At 51.0% G+C, this 18974-nt stretch overlaps 1 protein-coding gene across 4 annotated transcripts in view; it reads left to right on the forward strand.

The window, feature by feature from the left end:
- The window catches only part of SYNJ2 (synaptojanin 2), an 89923-nt gene that overhangs the window by 55022 nt on the left and 15927 nt on the right, over positions 1-18974 (forward strand). For 2 of the 4 annotated variants that reach the window (XM_032485253.1, XM_032485256.1), the window contains exons 7-17: positions 2057-2153; positions 4663-4835; positions 6002-6083; positions 6821-6970; positions 7046-7211; positions 9618-9809; positions 11296-11377; positions 12044-12184; positions 13982-14174; positions 17020-17178; positions 18812-18968. In XM_032485253.1, coding sequence (XP_032341144.1) covers positions 2057-2153; positions 4663-4835; positions 6002-6083; positions 6821-6970; positions 7046-7211; positions 9618-9809; positions 11296-11377; positions 12044-12184; positions 13982-14174; positions 17020-17178; positions 18812-18968 — 1592 coding nt within the window. The remainder of the gene's footprint in view (positions 1-2056; positions 2154-4662; positions 4836-6001; positions 6084-6820; positions 6971-7045; positions 7212-9617; positions 9810-11295; positions 11378-12043; positions 12185-13981; positions 14175-17019; positions 17179-18811; positions 18969-18974) is intronic. The other 2 variants (XM_032485255.1, XM_032485254.1) reach the window with 2 other exon arrangements.

Consider the following 18974-nt stretch of genomic DNA (forward strand, 5'->3'; position numbering starts at 1 on the left):
TTATGCAGAAAAGCAGTTTACAAAATGGAATTTTTACTTGCTCTCAGGTTTCCCTGAAGGTTCACTAATAAATGTTCAGGTAACACTTTGCAATTATTTTATCTCATTAGTTCCTTCTGCAGTGAAGCTTTATCTATTTGTCCTGGTTAATAAGGGAGCATCTAAACTATAGGATATTTGTATGCTGGTTTGTTTTTATTTTTAAAGCAATATATCCATAGGCCTTAAAAAGTCACAGTATAGGAATGTATAAAGGAACAAGTGGACATACCCTTACTCCCAATTTCCACTGTTAGTTTTTTATATAGCAGTATAATTCTAGAAAAAATTCTGGCTTATACATAGTTCATATTTTAAAATACAAATTAGGGGGAAGGGTACAGTTCAGTGGTAGAGTGCATGCTTAGCATGCACAAGGTCCTGGGTTCAATCCCCAGTACCTCCATCAAAAAATAAATAAATAAATACACAAACAAACAAACAGACCTAAAACACAAATTGGATCATAGTACACTTACTGCTTTACAACTTACTTAAGAAAAGCCACTGCCAACCTGAACTATTAGTCATTTGTACTTGAGACAGCTAATAGCTTCTTAAAATATTTGTTTTTTACTCTAAATGCTAATTTAAAAAATTAATGGATATAAAAAATTCTCAAAGTCATTTTTTAAAGTATTTTAATCATTCTGTCCGAAGCTACCTTTGGGCTTTAACTTTGCTTGCAGTCTTCTTATTGACCTTAAGACTGGGAACACCAGCCCAACCGTGACCCCCTAATTAGCATATTACAAACAGGGCACGACTTAGTTCTGGGCGGCTCTGACTCCCCACCTGAGCAGGGCCTGCTCTGTCTCCTTGTATCAGACCGCAGGCCAGGATGCACCTTCTTCGGGAACCAAAAGAGCCCCAAGGGACCAGGCCAGGCATGTTCTGTTTCTTCCAGCACCTTCCCCAGGGGCTGCCATGTTGCACAGCTCCAGGGACAGTGCGCAGCCTGCCGGCTTGTGCAGGGACCCTGATGTCACAGATCTGATCGAGCCCTGCATCTTCCCCGGGGAAGGGCTGCAGACAGGGCAGGGCTGCCAGCAGCATGGCCCTGGGAGAATTCCTCCTCCTTCTCCTCCTCACCTTCAGCTGTCTGCAGAGGAATATAAACTGCCCACTTCGGATCCATGTTCTCCTACACAGTGCTATTCCTTCGAGTTAGTAAGGGAGCCTTTCTTCTCTTATCGGGCTAAAAATGGTTCTCATGTGATAATTAACTTTTAAAAATTCCATTTATAAAAGAAACACGTTATTGTACAAATTTGGAAAATAGAGAAACGTTTAAAGAAGAAAAGAAGATTAAATCACATCGAGTCCTACCACTTTAACATTGTGATGTATTATCTTCCAGTCATTTTTTTCCCTAGTTTTAGGCATAAAGTTCTTACTGTTAAATTAATTCTGCATTTGCTTTTTGCATTGTGTGTTTTTACTGTTTTTTAAAACTATATTGAAGTATTTCTCACATTATTAAAATTATAAAGTTACTTTTCAAAAGCTGGCGATAAAAGAAGTATCAGCTTGAGTCTCTCCCTCCTGTTTCAAAATGTGTATTTAAAAATCGTCTCTGGTAGACAAGTAATTTTCCTTAAGACTGCAATTTCATTATACCTTCTTGCTTAGGTTAAACATCATGATATGCAGCACTTAGATGAAAAACTTAGGCACCGAGGAGGATGGCTCTCCTACCAGTTTTTCTAGTTTTGAGAAGGTACCAAGTGAAACAGATTAACTTCAGAGATATGCACATCACATTTATAAGGCTCTGTTAATGAAAGGCCAGGCCGGCTGTTCTGGATTTAATGGGGAGCTTTATAGAAAGCCTGGCGTACCCTGTGTCTCGTACTACAGTGCGTTTAGAAGTCTGATGTGCCTTTTGTGGGGAACAGCTCATCCTGAACCTACTGTGCTCAGAAGGTCCCCTGAGGGGTGGGGAGCGGGCATTGGGAGGCGCATCCATGTGTGTCCTGTGGACATGGCGTCACGGCACTGCCCTGCTCTGTTGCAGGCATATGGTGCTTCTGAAGGAGCAGTATGGAAAGCAAGTGGTTGTGAACCTGCTGGGGAGCAGAGGCGGAGAGGAGGTGCTCAACAGAGCCTTCAAGGTAACCGGCTTCACCCTCCTACCTGCCACCCCCTACCCCTCTACCACCCCCCACCGTCCCAGGGCGGGGGCAGGGCATGAGGGAACCCAGGGACCCTGCTGAGGGCGGGGACTGGAAATGACGGCACTGCTCTCACTGTGTTTGGGGAGGTTTTTTCCATCAGAGCTTCAGCATTAGGTGATTTGGGCTCCTGATAAATGAAGTTCAATTTTTGTGAAGCAGTGATTGGGAGAATTTGCTCAAAATGAGAACAAGACATCCCCCGTCTCCAGCTGCATTTCCTGCAGTGCTCCCCACTGGGACATGGAGGACTCGGGCCGGCCGGCCTCCCCACTAGCTCTCTCAGGCAGACACGTTGACACACACACACACACACACACACACACACACACACACACACACACACACACACACACGTGTATGCACGTGTATGCACGTGCACACATTTGTTTGGGCTTCACCCCACGTATCCCTGACCAGCTCAAGGAGCCAGAGTCCCTCTTCCCTCGCTGGTCTGGCCCCGCTACTGGCCGGCACCTCCTGATAAGTTCACACAAACACCCACAGGGCGTTTGTGCCTCAGTGACTCTTCAGAACCTCTGCTCCGTCTAAAGCAAGCAATCTTATGTGATTTCCTCCTGCTAACTTGGAGCCTTCAAATCCTCCATCCTTGTGGACTGCCTCTGAAAGCTGCTCCCTGTGCCAGCTTTCTGTGGGCTCCCAGCTCTGTTCAGGGGCAGTGCAGGGAGACACCCTGGACAGGGGAGGAAGCAGTGAGCAGGGGCTCTGCCCACCTTGCTGGCCTGCGTCTCTCCCTGTTCACAGTGGTCCTGGGTGGTTCAGTCTGCTGTGGGCAAAGCTGCAGGATGAGCTGTGGGCTGTGAGCCTCCACCATCCTTTCCCAGCTGCTCACATGCCCCACTGAATGGGAAAAAGCCCTCTGGTTGTTCAGAGCTCAAGGAAGCCCCTTATGGAGAGAGTCTGAAGTCAGACATCGCTTCACAGGAAGCGTGTTCTCATGGTCCTGGCCCCGGCCGGCCGGTGGAAGCTGAATCCTGCTGAGTGCTCATTTCCCTCTGCTTAGGAAAGCCATGTGCTTGGAGCGGAGACTTTCTGGTGGCCAGTTTCATTTGGCCAGACCTGCTTTTCCTGTTTGGTTTGTTGCTATTGGCAACAAGCTCAAGAACTGTCTTCCCTCCCACCAATCTTGGCAGCAGTGTTGGCAGCTTATTTTAAGGAAGAAGACAGAAGAAAGAAACCTTAAGAATCTTTCCCCTTTATGCCTTGATTCTGGGGAGAGGGGGTCCTAAGCATCCCCCTCATCAGCTGGTGGACCCCTGGGTGGGACATGACCGCAGGCCCATGGCCCGGGGGGGAGGGCAGGTGGGCGGTAAGAGGCGACACCACCTGGAGGAAACCAGGGTTGTGGTCCCAAATGGGGTGTCACACGGAGGGAGCTCACTCTGCCATCCCCAGGTCCACGTACCAGCAGCTGGGCTGTGACCCCCGGGTTTTCAGGCCGCAAGGAGTCAAGGCACTTGCTCCAGAATGTGCAGCCACCAAGCGCACTTCGCAGCTGGGCTGACTCCTCCACAGCAAGACCTTTCTGACGGCGTCACTGTGCCCTGATGTGCATTCTAGCGCATGGTGGACGGACGGCCCCTGAGTCGTAGGGACCTGGCGGTCTGAAGTCCTTCTTAGCCCTTCAGGGTCATTAGACTCTGGCTGGGCGAATGCTGGACAAGTCCGACCTGAAGCCACGCAGGAGGGCGTGGGTCGGGGATGGAGGCGGGGTGCCCTGGGAAAGCAGTGCTTCACCCTTTGCTGCAGGGCTGTCTGCTGAGAGTGCTGAGGAGTTGCCGGCTGAGGTTCCTTGTGTGGAAGGGAGGCCTCTGCCGGCGTACCATGCCCCACTGGCACCCGCTTGCTGTGCTTCCCCAGCTCTGGCCCCACCCTCACCCCAGCTCCCATGCTGTTCCTGGGCCTCTGTCTCCCCAACCCTGGGCTTCCACTGGGCTGCACCTCGCATCACGGGGTGGTCCAGAGGACCCGTGGGGAGACTTGGCCGCCTCTGAGCACACCCTCCCGGAGGCTTGGCTTGACAGGATGGGGCTGGTTACCGGGGCAACGGGAGCTGGATTATGAGCTGCGCTGCCCTGTACCTGATGCGCCTTGGTGCTTGGGTGCCTGCAGAACAGAGCGGTCCTTCCCCCATCAGCGCCCTCCAGAGAGCCCTGCAGGAGGTGATGTCAGTGCAGGGGCCCTGGGCTGCCCCGGGGAGCCACACTCGCTCTGGCTGTCTTTTGTCCAAGGTGGTCCTTCTGCCCTTCTGGAGGCAAGACCTCCTTTATGGTTTTGTCCCCAGGGCCTTTGTTCTGTGCTGCCCTTTTCAGGTCAGGGCTGGTGAACAGCCTAGTCGCCCCTAAGCCTTCAAGCTAAATGCTCTGCTCTGTTGGGTGATGCGGTAAGCTGTTCAGATGCCCTGCCACCTTCTCCCTTCCCCTTTCAGAAGCTGCTCTGGGCTTCCTGCCACGCCGGCGACACTCCTATGATAAACTTTGACTTCCATCAGTTTGCCAAAGGTGGGAAGCTAGAGAAATTGGAGAACCTGCTGAGGCCCCAGCTGAAGCTGCACTGGGATGACTTCGACGTGTTCACCAAGGGCGAGAATGTAAGTCCACGGTGAGTCTCGCCTGCGTCTTGTCCCTGTGCTGGGTGAGCCGGCAGGGGCTCTCCTGGGCGCATGCCCTCCTCTGCTTGGAGTTTCCAGGGCTGCAGGCCAGTGACGTTGGGCACTTGGGATCCAGCCTTCTCCTTTCCCTTCCTACAGTCAGACATGCTTTTGAATTCTGAGTAGAGGATAAATCATGGTTTTCTGGCAAAATAAATGTGCTGATGGGACTAGGTTAAACTGTGGAGTCAGGGTGACCATATACCTTATCATCCAAACTGTGATGAAAGCCGGGGGTGGGGCAGCTGGCATAAACCCGATTGCCCAAGGAAAGTGGGATGTGGCTTTCTTACTCAGAGTGGAGAAGAAAGAAGTCGAGCTTCCTCAAATCAATGCAGTGGACCCTCACTATTCCCAGATTCCGTATTTGCAAATTTGCCCGATTGCTAAGGTTTATTTGTAACCCCAGAATCAGTACTCTTGGAGTGTTCGCCATCATTCATAGACATGCTCAGAATGGTGAGAAATTCGAGACGCCCGCTAAGCGGTCCTAAGCCTGAGAAGGCCGTGACACGCCTTAAGAGAATCTTCGCTTAAGCACGAGTTCCAGGGCTGAAGGTTGAGGTGTCATTGTGAACGAATCAACAATATATATTAGGTATCTTTTGACAGAAACACCCACAGAGCAAGGTTACAGATTGATTAGCTGATGCAAATATGTGACCACAGGACCTGCCCCCATGTTCCTCCAGGAGTAGTGACTTGGCTTTTGTTACTTTGCTAACAGTTTGATTCACTAATAGTTCATGGACAACTTTCTAGAGCATAAGTATGGTGAGCAAGGGGAACTGACTGTATTTATAGCGCCCCGGGTGTGCAGGCTGCTGAGAGTGTGCTCTGGGGGTCGGCCTACCCGTAGCAGGGCTGGGGCCCCCCACCGCAATGTGCACCATTGAGCCCCCACTGGGGTTCTGTGGAACAGACAGGGCTGGGCAGACAGCTTAGGATCAGTTCATCTACATAATTCCAGCACTCTGGGTGGGGGGAGTTGGGCTCTAGGTGGCGGGTGGGCTACCAGGGAGGAGGTGAGGGGTTGTCTCTTGGGACAGGTTTCCTTGGGAGACCACTGCTCCTTCCAGCAGAACTTGTAACCATTGGCGTTTCTTGTTTCCCTAAGTTTGCAGAAAGGCACTTTGCGGATGAACTGTCTGGACTGCCTGGACCGAACCAACGCGGTGCAGAGCTTCATCGCCCTCGAGGTCTGAGTCTCGGGCCATCCGTGTCCTGTCCTGTGTTTTTTCAGGGGGACAGGCTGGGCTGAGCGCCCTCGTTGGCAAGATGAGGGAGGCATCACTGGGCTAACTTTCTAAGTGTTGGGGGCAGGGGGCAAGGATGTGCCCCGCATATAGAGTGAGGTCTCCCTGGGTGGCTGGCCTGCGGGAGCTGCGATATGCCTTTGACCTGTCACATGCACACCTCCTCACACTCTCTGAAATGCATCCCAGCCGTGGTGGCCCAAGGGTGCCACCCTGAGAAACGGTGGTTGTATGTATGATTGTTGTGAGTATTCCGTTGGATGAAGGCAGAGTGAGGCTGGCTGAGAAGAGGCTGGGTTTGCAGCCTGGGCGGGAGACCTGCATTTGTCTCTGTGGCCCACTGCCTGGGTGACCTCTCCTGGCTCACCGCTGGGAGGAAGGGCGGGGTCAGCGCCGCCTGCGGCCCACCCCTTGCTGTCTGGCCCTCTGGTTGTGGAGGAGAAGGGGAGGAGTAAGGGATTCAGAGGAGGGCTGGGTGATGGGTAGATAAATTTGGTGTGTGGTGGCAGGAAGCCCCGTTCTCTGCTGTGAGGAAGCCTTGTCCTTTGGAGGCTGCAGACTAACCCACAGCAACATGCTGAGTGGCTAACTCATGGGGATGGCGCTTGCTGGTGTCCCCTAGGCGACAGTGAGGCAGCTTCCAGGTGAGAAGTCAGTGACAACTGTCTCTTCTCTCCCAGGTCCTCCATCTGCAGCTCGAGAGCCTCGGACTGAATTCCAAGCCCACTGCCGACCGCTTCGTGGAGTCCTTCAAGGCAATGTGGTCTCTGAACGGGCACAGTCTGAGCAAGATGTTCACAGGCAGCCGGGCCCTGGAAGGCAAGGCCAAGGTAGGGGCCGGCCGAGGGGCAGGGTCGGGGGTCTGCGCAGGCCCCTCTCACGGCCTGTCGTCCGGCCCGTGGCAGGTGGGGAAGCTGAAGGATGGGGCCCGGTCCGTGTCTCGCACTATCCAGTCCAACTTCTTCGACGGGGCGAAGCAGGAGGCCATCAGGCTGCTGCTGGTCGGGGACGTCTACACCGAGGAGTCTGCAGACAGGGGAAGGGTGCTGCTGGACAACCCGGCCCTGCTGGGTAAGGCAGCCCCCGCTCCACCTGGGGGGAGGGGTGTCTGGCTGTCCTGCTGCCTGGAGGGAAGACTTCCCAGCCAGCCTTCCCACCCCTCACGGAGCCCCAGAATCCCATGTGGTGGGGGGCGGGCACTGCCCTGAGCTGTAGGGCAGCAGGAGGGAGCTTCTGTGCTTGGAATCTGGCCCCTGACTTCAGCTCCATCAGCCTCACAGTCTGACCAGCTGATCTCAGCAGCTTTCAGCCATGTTTTGTATTTGATGAGATGATCAGTCCGGTGCAGCCACAAGAGGAAGCAGAGTGGAGGCTCAGAAAAAACGAGGTTATCATACTCAATCCTCAAGACAGGAGGCGTGCCATGTGGGGCCCCATGGAAACCCCCAGGGTGGCCAGGAGGCAGCAGAGTGCTTAGGCCATGGCCTTTATTGGGGTTTCCTTTATTGGGGTTTCCGTAGGAAAGTCAGGGCAAGGTAGATAATGTAGGATGGGCTAGCTTGGGTAATTTGGGGGGCTTTGGGCTCTACGGATGGGCTCTAGTTGGGTGGTACCTGGTCTTGGAAGGATTCATTGGCCAGGGAACATCGTCTCCAGGGTGTGCCAGCCAGAAAGAGGAGGTGAGGCCCCAGATTGGTGAGTTTGCACATTACAGGCTCTGGCTGGGTCTGAGAATTGGCTTAGCCCCAGGAGGGGCAGTCTCTCCCCAGCCAGAAAGGCTTTGTAAGATGTCAGACACCACGGTCAACAGGAGATAAAACTGTATCCACGACGGCAGCCATCACTGTGGTCCCTGGGCTCCCGTGAACGCTCGCTCCTCTACTTTCTAAGTTGGAACTATTTTCCACACTGAGAGGAGGGGAGAGGTTGGGAGGGTCCTGCAGGAGTCAGCGTGCTCCTCCCAAAGTGTCTTTGAATGCCAACTCGCCCCAGGAATCTTTGTTGGCCCACATGCGTTCCTGGCCCCGTTGCAGGTGTCCTTTGTGGAGAGTCTCCCATGGGGGCGGCCTCCTGTTTCCAGTAGGGCCCCAGGACCCTGTGCAGGTCTCCCAGGGATGGAGATGCCTTCCCTCTCAGGGGCAAGACTATCCTGATTCCCTCAATAGCTAGAGATTTCTTTCTTCTTTCTTTCGAAATTGAGATAGATTTGGTATGTAGCATTGTGTTAGTTTCAGGTGTACAACAGAACAGCTCGGTATTTGTACAGTCGGCAAAGTGGTCACAGTAAGTCTGGTTACCTACCATTCATCGCCACACATGGTTACAAAAGGTTCTTCTTGTGATGAGAACTTCTAAGAACCACTCTCTTAGCACCTTTCAAATATATGATACAGCATTGTTAACACAGCCGTGCTGTACTTTGCATCCCCAGGGCTCATTTATTTTATAATTAGAGTTTTGGAGTTTGTAGCATCATCCACTGCAGCCTGTGGAAACTCTTTTCTGAATCTGTGACTTCATTTTTTTAAGTGTGCGTGTGTGTGCACACGCGCGTGCGTGAGTGTGTGCGTAAGACCGTACATACAAGTGAGGTAGAGGTTTCTTTGGGAAAACTTTAGTGGCATCTTATCCTCTAGAGCCTGCACACATTATAGTTTCTTAGAAAAGAAGGGGAAACCCGGCATTTTTTCTTTTAAAAATGTATGAGTCTTGTTTTAGAAATTGTTGGTGTTTTTGAAAAATTAGTTTGCCCATGCTTAAAATAGTTCCACACTCCTTCTACTTTCATCCTTCCGTCATTAGGGGAACTTTTATTTGGCTCCCAATAGCCAAGGTGATGTTTGTGTTGACCCTGGAAACCAGGCCTGCTCAGGAAAAGTGGAAAGAAACTCTGAGTTTCGTATTATTAAATAGCCAAGTAAACACGACAGAGATTTGGGTTGAGTCATTTGTTTAAAAAGTGGAATATATTTTGGCTATCTAGAGGATGGACGTGGTTCAGAGTAACACTTTTTTAAAGGCTTCAGTCTGAAGTAAAACAAACAAAACAGAATATTTCATGCAACAGAATGCAGGATGATAGGTGGGAAATGCAAAGATGGGTATCAGGCACTTAAAGTTACACATGTGTATATTTTACCAGGGAAAGTTGTGGTGTCCACTTGCTTGAATTACCACGGGATTGTGGAGCGATCCCCAAGGATGGGATTCCCTGGGATCTGATGCCTCCGTGGGTCTGGCTGGGATAAGGGTGTGGAGGGGGAGCATCTGGTTCTGTGTTTTCATGACATAATGGAAGTGCCACAGGGAAGTGTTCTGGTCATGGTGGTTTTCAGCCTCTTAGCACCTTCGTCAGGAGCGTGCGTTGGTCCATATTGATGGGATCCTGCATCCCTCTGTGACACGGAGCCTGGCCATGTTTCTGGGGGTGCGTGGGGTTTGGGGGTACAAACATGCCCTTTCTATGCCTCCTGACAGTGACTCCCAGGGTCCTGAGAGCCATGTCGGAGCGCCAGGCGGAGTTCACGCACTTCAAGCCGGTGCGCGTTGCCGTGGGCACCTGGAACGTGAACGGAGGGAAGCAGTTCAGGAGCAACCTGCTGGGGACGGCAGAGCTGGCCGACTGGCTGCTGGACGCGCCCACACTTTCCGGAGTCACCGAATGCCAGGGTGAGTGTGGCTGCTGCGGTGACAATGAGGCGCACACCCAGACACCTGTCCGACCTCTCCCCCAGGCGGACTTGTGAAGTTTGGTACTTGGTGGTCTCACTCTTTGAAACATGTAGAAAGCACTGTGGTCTAACTTTCCAGCACACGCTGATGCCTTCTCTTTCCCAGACGTTTGGAAGGGTTATTAAAGCAGTGAATCCCTTTTCTCTTCACATGTAGAGATTTTGCAGTTTTAGGTTTTGATGATTAGAACCTTCTTGTTATAAGGAGGAAGGTGCTGGGCAGAGCCAGGCACCGACCCAGGACATCTGTCCCTGCCTTTTCCCAAACCGACCATGTCAATACACAACTGCTTTAGAAGTCGTGAGAGCATTTGTGTACCTTTTAAGAATAATTCAAGTTTGACAACTCACTTTTTGATTTATATCATGCTAGGTAATGTTTAATGGCCTCAGAACTCAGGATTCAAACACATTTTCTCCAGTCAGTGTTTATCTAGGGCTTTGCTTTTTCCTGCTCACTTGAATTCTGGAAAGACTCGGGGTCCAGTTCTCTGCCTGTTGGTGTGCAGTGGTGGAGGGCGGGTCGGCTGTGCGTACGTCCTCAACAGCTGTGCTGGGGGGTGCCCAGAGCCCCATCTCCAGCTGTCCGAGCACCGGCTGCAGGGGTTGAGGGTGGGGGGTTGGGGTGGGGGAGAGCGTGTATGTGGTTCGGGGTCACTGGGATGGCTCAGGCAGCTGAATGTCAGAAGGACACAACTGGAGGGCAGTTGGTGCAGGGTTTCCATTAACCTAAGCTTCCCTGTTAAAGGGAGCAAGCAGGGGGAGGGTAAAGCTCAGTGGTAGAGCGCGTGCTTAGCATGCACAAGGTCCGGGGTTCAATCCCCAGTGCCTCCATTAAAAAAAAAAAAAAAAGGAACAGGGAGAATGGATGAGGAACACCTCTGCTCACTGTGCTTCCTGTAAACCAGGCATTTCTGGGGCAGATTTCATCAGAGTGGGTCCCAAGCAGGGCTGGATGTCCCCTTCTCTGACCACCAGGACAACAGTGCCCTGGGACAGGACCACAGTCAGTCATTAATCCAGCGAGGCAGGCCCAACACCATGAAAAGTCCTGAGGGGCACATAGAAGTGTGAGCCCCGGCTGCCCCCGGGGACCTTAGGGTCTGGCTGGTGGTGGGGTGGGGTTCATCAGTCCAGGCCCTTTACACGTGTCATCTGAGAACTTACTCTTCTCTACCGCCCTGCAAGGTGGCCCTTACTGTCCTTTTTGCAGAGGGAGCAGCAGAGGTCTGGAGCGGTTAGTGGTGAACCCAGGATGTAGACAGGGAAAGGCCATGTGCACGGTGGGAGCAGGAAGGGGGTCGGCTTGTGGGGCTCGCCGCATGGTCTAGAGAGGCCACCCAGGCGGTGGGATGGCGGGCCCATGACTTGGCCAACTCAGGCCTCACGGGTCTGATTTCCTTCGTCTTCTGCTTGTTCCGCAGATGAAAGCAGCCCAGCTGACATATTTGCCGTGGGGTTTGAAGAGATGGTGGAGCTGAGTGCAGGCAATATCGTCAATGCCAGGTAGACAGCGGGCCTGGGGCATCGGCTGGCTAACCCACGGCCCTCGGCACGTTGGTACTGCTGAGCGTGCCCTGGCCCCGTCCTCGCAGACTGCTCCTCCCTTTTCCTCCTTCTCTGCTGATGAAGGAAACGGAAGGAAGGGAGGGCTAGGCTCAGTATTCCATGAGGTGCTGCTGCCTCGGCCACGTATGCAGGCTGATTTGTGCTGTGAGTCAGCACGCGTGAGCCCGGAGGGCAGGGGCCGATTCACGTTTCCTGGGGAAAGTAAGAGAGCATGAGTGTAAGTGATAAACTAGGTACAAAGGAAGAAAACCACTGGATTAACATCTGGTATGAGGTCAACTGGACTCTTTCCTAGTTCATTGCAAGGAATTTTCTGAACAAGTAGCAAAACCTGCTTCTATGGAGGTCTGATGAGCAAGGCCCTGGGCTGGGTTTCAGGTGGCAGGGGTTGGGGTGGCGCACGTGCTGTGACGTGTACAACACAGCCAGAAATATGTGGATGGTCCCCCGTGGGGGTTAAGGCGTGACGCTGGTGCAGGAGTCCAGGCGGTAGGATGTCGGTCGGTTTGGTAAAAAGAAAGAACTAAAGGCTGGAGGAGTTTGTGGGAGGGAGAGCCTGCTTCCAGCTGATGGCAAACAGCATCCTGCTTTTCTCTTGTCCAGTACCACCAACAGGAAGATGTGGGGTGAGCAGCTTCAGAAAGCCATCTCACGCTCTCATAGGTACATTCTCTTGACTTCGGCACAGCTGGTGGGCGTCTGCCTTTATATCTTTGTGCGTCCATACCATGTCCCGTTCATCAGGTAAGAAAATTTCATTGACAAACATCTAGGGGTACATGGGACTGTTTTATTCTGAATTCCTTTTCCCCTCCTTCCCGCAGCAGGAATCAGGACCTGCCATTATTCTAGGTAAATGTAATAAACCCCCCAGGAAAACCCAGGCTGAATAGAATATTGTTTAGCATTTAAAAAGCCACAATGGAAACCTTCTAACTCAGGAAGCTGGACCCTGTTAGGAGGGGGTTTCATGGTCATTGTCACTCAGGCTCAGTTTTGCACAAGGAAAGGGATTCCCTGCTGAAGTGTTAGACGGGAAACCTCTGACCGAGAGCCGGGTAACTCATCGGGAAATGCCAATTCTATTGTCTCTTTTTAAAAGAATTCTAAGTAAGATGTGTGGGCAGACACTTCTACCACTGTCATCCCATTACTGAGTGCCCAAGTGACAGCTTTGTGAATGTCAGAAAGGGAAACCTTAGGAGAAGGGTGTCTTTTAGGAAAGGGCGTGTGCGCGTGGCGTTGGAACGTCTGTGAGGGACTCCCCTTCTCCCTCAGCGTCTCAGAGCCTCTCTTTACTCCCTAGCCTCACATTGTTACAGTGTCCTCCGGTCTCGCTCTTTGCCAACACCAGGCGTCCAGCCGGCCCCTTAAGCCCAAAGGAGTCGCACTTGGTTGAGCACCTCTGGGGAGTCAGAGGACCGTGGGCGTGCCCGTGGCAGCACTTGGGGAGCAAGGCTGTGCTGTGTTCACAATCCTCTTCTGTGACGTTCGGGAAATGCTAAAGTTCTTGTCCCCCACTTGGGGAAGTCTGGCAGGGTCCACAGTGAGTGGGTAAAAGTCATTCATGGTGAGAGTAAAGGTGAGGTTAGGGTCGGAGTCAGAGATAGGCTGCGAGGAAGGAGTGACGCCCTGGGAGGGGCTCCGCATTTCCCAGGTGTCGCCTCAGGTCCTGACACCTGTGTCCTGGGCCTCGCTCTCCTTCAGCCTCAGGCTTGCTGAGCTCACACACCTGTTGGCAGGTCATCCCCATACCTTGTCTGCTGGGTGACAGTCCCAGGGAGCAGGTGGAGGCTTCAGTCTGTTCTTCCGCGGACCTCCGTGCTCCTTTGTTTTTTGGGTTTTTTTTTTTGGTGGAAGGGAGGTATAAGATTTATTTATTTGTTTATTTATTTAACAGAGGTACTGGGGATTGAACCAGGACCTTGTGGATGCTAAACATATGCTCTGCCACTAAGCTGTACCTTCCCCCACACTCACTTGTGTGCATTATAAGTTGGCATTTTAATGTGAACAGCTGGCGTCTCCATGGAAACCCCCCCCCAGCCCAGCACAGATAGCTGGATAGTTCCTTTTTCCTAAAACGCGTTGATTACCTGATGTCACATCCTGTGCTTTGCAGGAAAGCCGCCCAGGGTGGGGTGGGGTGGGGTTGGGGGCGGTGAAGCCCAGGCTGCTTCTGCTGCAGTGAGAGCGGAAGTGAGTGGGATGGCAGTGATTCAGCTCCACGCGGCTTTGTGAGGTGCTTCTATGAGCACCCTGGAGCTGGGGCTGTGGAGAGGGTGCCATTGACACCTATGGGGCCATTACAACAGTAAGAGGAAGGTCAGGAGTGACATCTGAGTTGATGGCAGTCATGCCATCACCATGTGGCCTGGCTGCTGGAGATGCGATGAAACAGGCTCGGAGCTGATGGTTTTGAAATTCTCGAAGCTGCAAGCCTCGTGCTGCTGCTCGGCATTTTTCAGTAGCAAAACAATTTGTGCTTTTCCTTTGGAGCCATGAAGAAGTCCCTCCACGTGCACACGTTCTATGTTCCAGGGATGTGGCGACTGACACGGTGAAGACGGGCATGGGCGGAAAGGCCGGGAACAAGGGCGCCGTGGCCATCCGCTTCCAGTTCCACAGCACCAGCTTCTGCTTCATCTGCAGCCACCTGACTGCCGGGCAGTCCCAGGTGAAGGAGAGGAACGAGGACTACAGGGAGATCACCCAGAAGCTGAGCTTCCCGACGGTGAGCAGCGTGGCATCCAGGGACGGTGCCACCAGTAGCGGGTGGGGCCGGGAGATGGGGCGCGCGCCAGCCCCCCACTCAGGTCAGTCCCACACGTGGTTTTCTGAGCTGCTAATACGGGCAGGCAGTCGGGGACATGACCTAGGAGGGTCCCTGCCCCTAAGGGCTCAGCCCTGGGGGAGGGGAAGTGACCAGGGCTTCTGCAGTAGAGGGGAGCAGGGGGTCCAGCCCCAGAGTGTCTGTCCCCCGGTATCTCTGTACGTTTCCTAATGTCCTCACATGCCCTGCATTTTCTCACTCTAACTCAACTTTATGGTCGGGGAAAGAAAACCAGTGTGTTTGTACTTTGTCCAAGTTGGTGAAGAACATTTGAATCCAAACAGCATAAGACTTGGTTTTCTTGTGATTCCCACATACATTCTGCTGGGGCTCAGAAAAGAATACCCCTTTTTGAAACCAGTGAATTCTTGACCCAGGAGCCCTGGATCCAGGTCTGGTCTCACCGTTGCCGATAACGTGCATCATGCCGCCCTCTAGTGATGGTCCAGGGGTTTTCATTCTGAAGCCTTGGGATCTTTCCAAATTCAGATTTGAATGTTTTCCTTCCTGTGCAAAGCTGATGGCCTGCACACCTTCAGCCTGGGGCAGACACCTGTTTCCCAGCAGTGAGGGCAGACTTCAGCTGTTTCTGCCGCCGAGATACAGTTGGGTGGCTCATGGGGCTCTTACGTGTGAGGTCAGATCTGTTAAAACTCACATCCTGTTCACCAGGCTGCGCTCCAGGCAAAACTTCCTTAGTTTTCATTAAGAAGTGCTGTAATCCTTGTTGTAGTTTTTAACTTCTTGGATTAGAAAAGAAAGAAATGGGTTTGGAAATTTGCAATTGTAATTTTTCCAGATTACGTAGGGCTGATATTTTCTTTGGATTGTCTATGTAGTTAAAAAGAAAACTTCAACACTTCTGACTTAAAAAGTGCTGTTTTACTAAAAATAGACTTATCATATGATCCAGCCATCCCACTCCTGAGCATATATCTGGAGGAAACTTTAATTCAAAAAGATTCATGCACCCCAATGTTCATAGCAGCACTATTTACAGAAGCCAAGATATGGAAGCAACCTAAATGTCCATCAGCAGATGACTGGATAAAGAAGTTGTTACACACACGCACGCATGCGCACACACACACACACACACACACACAGTGGAATACTACTCAGTCATAAAAAAGAATAAAATAATGCCATTTCAGCAACATGGATGGACCTAGAGATTATCATACTAAGTCAGACCAAAAAAAATTCCATATTATATCACTTACATGTGGAATCTTAAAAAATGGCAGAAATGAATTTATTTACAAAACAGAAACAGACTCACAGTCATAGGAAATAAATTTCTGGTTCCCAGGAAGGAAATGGGAGGGGAGGGATAAATGAGGAGTTTGGGGTTTGCAGATACTATAACTACTATATCTAAAACAGATAAACAACAAGGTCCTACTATTTAGCTCAGGGAACTATATTCAATATCTTATAATAACCTGCAATGATAAAGGATATGAAGAACTTTATATATATGTGTGTATATATATATATATGTATTTATATAAATAACTGAATCACTAAGCTGTACACCAGAAACTAACACAACATTGCAAAATCAACTATAATTCAATAAAAAAAGGATTGGATGGAAAAGTGGTGTTTTAAAATAGTAACCCTGGGACACATTCAAAATAATTAAAGGGTTTAAAATACAGTTTTTTTCAACAACAAATATTGAGGGCACCTGTAAGGTAATACGCTATACCTGTGCTATCTAATAGAGTGGCCACTGGCTACAAGTAGCTATTTCAATGTAAAATATGTAAAATTAAATAAAACTAAAAATCCCTTTGTCACACCAGCCACATTTCAAGTGTTTGATGGCTCCGTGTGGCTGGTGACCCATTCTGGATGGCGCAGGTGGAGAGCATTTTCATCGCTGCAGAGTGTTCTGTTGGGCAGTGCGCTTTCATTTGACTGTGATGATGTCAGTTTTGTCCGGAGTACGGGTGTGGGTTGGGGGAGTGGAAATACCACGTAGTGTAGTAGAACAGAAACAGATTTTTGTAACTTAGCAGATCTGAGTTCTTTATCATGCACTAGCAGTGTAACCTTCAGCACATTTTCTGAACTTTTTTTTGTAATCTAAGAGAGCCAATAGTGTGTGCTTCCCAGGGCTGCCGTGAGGACATGTGCCCCGGAACAGAGCCCAACGTTGTAGACCGTCGACCCTGTGCTGCTCCTGTTTTTGTGATTCTGGAGGGAAGAGAGGGGAAGATGTCAGGGCTCTCCAGGGCTGGACAATGGGCACAGAGTGACTGGGCAAGATCGGGGGTGGGGGGTGAGATGGAGGATCACAGGGTGAAAATGTATAAAATCCACCATGTTCTACGAAGTTGCATGTCCTGAGCATTTATACTTATTTTCTTAAGCCTCATCCTCATAACACTGAAGGCTTGGGTAGTTCTTTTTAGGATACAGATACAACAAAGCAGGAGACCTGATGGTCCGGGTCCGATCGGCAGGGTAGATATCGGTGGTTATGCTCCCCTTAGACTTGGAGCTTTCTCCAAACCACTGAAAAACACTACAATTTTAAAAGTAAGCCATGTGAAAGTTCTTCAGTGGGTTATGGGATTAGTGAAAAATTAGATGCTCTAGCAGACTTTTCTTTTTAAGTAACATTTGAAGAAAAAAACCTGTGCTTATTGTCTGTGCGGTCAGTTCTCTTTTCTCCCGCCTCCCACCTTCCTCACAAGTTGGGCCAAATCATCTTTTTTTTTTTTTAACAACTTAGGGAAGAAACGTTTTTTCTCACGATTATGTGTTTTGGTGTGGCGATTTCAACTACCGCATTGATCTCACTTACGAAGAAGTCTTCTATTTTGTGAAACGCCAAGACTGGAAGAAGCTTCTGGAATTTGATCAGCTACAGCTGCAGAAATCGAGTGGAAAAGTGAGTAGTGCTTTTAAAATAGTTTTTAACAGCCGCTCCAGCGTGGAATAGCATCTCCTAATATACATACTGGTGTTCGCAAATTCAGCATCTGATTCCGATACGGTGGAAAACATGTGCGGCATAGGAAGTTAGAGGAATGTGAGCATCAGTCCACACGCTTCCTGTCCCTCCTCTCACTGGCCACAGTCAGAGGCTGTGTGTCTTCTCAGGGCCAGAGGGGCCATCACTCAAAAGGACAGGGGACACACGTCAGCCACCACAGGAGCTCAGAGCTTGGGAGGCTCTCTGCTGGTGCCCTGTGGTTGGAGGGGGGTCAGCTGTCCCTTCATCCTACAGACAAGCTGAGCCCCTGGTCCAGGGTCTCCCAGTGAGTTAGTAGCTGCATCAGTTTGAGTCAGAGCTGCTTTCAGAAGGCCCCACGCCAGCATCTGAGCGTACGGCTGGGTGAGGACGTGATGTGCGTAGTCCCCCCCCGCCTCATACTCAGGGCGACGCTCGTAGGCACGGCTGTGTGTCAGACACGCTCAACCAGCAAGTGACACGCTGGACTGCTCAAAACACACCGATTTGTACATACAATCCTCAAGACCAGCCCACAGATGAGGTATTACACCCATTTTATAGATTAGAAAACTGAGGTCAAGGTCAAATACCTTGTCCAAGGTCACACAGTCAGTGTACAGAGCTGTGATACAGCCCAAGACTGTCAAACTACAGCGCTCATACTCCCCCTGTATAACCCAGCACAGGTTTTTAGTGCCTCCTTAGACCACGACGTGATAGGAAAGATTCAGTTACAGGGTCTGTCCTCGGTTCTTCAGGTCACACCGGCCAGCCTCCACATGACTCGAAACTTATCTTCTCCAGATGACACTGTTGGAAGCCTATTCGCTTCCTAGCAGGACAGGTCGAGGGGAGGGAAGCACAGCAAAATTCCATTTCCCTTTTGAAAATGCAACAGGTTAGATGGTGAGGAAGGGGAAGTTAAGGTCCCTCCTGCAGCAAGATTTGGATGTTCTTACAGGTTTTCTGTTGCCCCGACTCAGTGACATGGACCACTGAGGGCAGGGAGTCCTGAGGGGACCGTGCCCACAGCAGGCCTTCCTGCTATGGGTTTTCTGTCCTCTTCCTGCCGACAAGCTCCACACCCTTTGCCCAAGCACTGAGTGAACATCTGTTCCCGGGCCTTCCCACGGCGCCAAGGCTGGACCCGGGGCTAACCAAAGATGGAGGAGAGCTGGACTTTGGTTCTGGGCATCTTTTTGCCCAGTTGGTTTAGTTAGCAAATACAGATCGAGGGCTCGCTGGGTCTGGGCCAGGTGTCACACGCAGCCCGGAATGTGCATCTGCCTCATGCCTGTCACTGTCACCGGGTGCTGATGCGCAGATGTGTGACCGATCAGGTGCTGAGGCAGGTGGGAGACCCCGTGGTGGTATGTAAGTCAGCGGAGCAAATAGATAACCGTCACTTTTTGCTAATTAAAAAATGCCCAGCTTTCTACATATTTGTAAATATGGTGTATATTCTGTTACTCTAGGAATAAAACACTCTGAAATGTGCCTTGTATTTGCATGTAACGTACAGAATCTAGGAGAACTGAGGTGGTCTTGTGACTTCTTTTCCCCATAGATTTTTAAAGACTTTCACGAAGGCATCATTGACTTTGGACCCACCTACAAGTACGATGTGGGCTCTGCCGCCTACGACACGAGTGACAAATGCCGCACCCCTGCCTGGACCGACAGAGTCCTGTGGTGGAGGAAGAGGCATCCTTTTGACAGAACAGGTGCGT

Source organism: Camelus ferus, chromosome 8 (assembly GCF_009834535.1).
Source record: "Camelus ferus isolate YT-003-E chromosome 8, BCGSAC_Cfer_1.0, whole genome shotgun sequence".
Taxonomy (NCBI): domain Eukaryota; kingdom Metazoa; phylum Chordata; class Mammalia; order Artiodactyla; family Camelidae; genus Camelus; species Camelus ferus.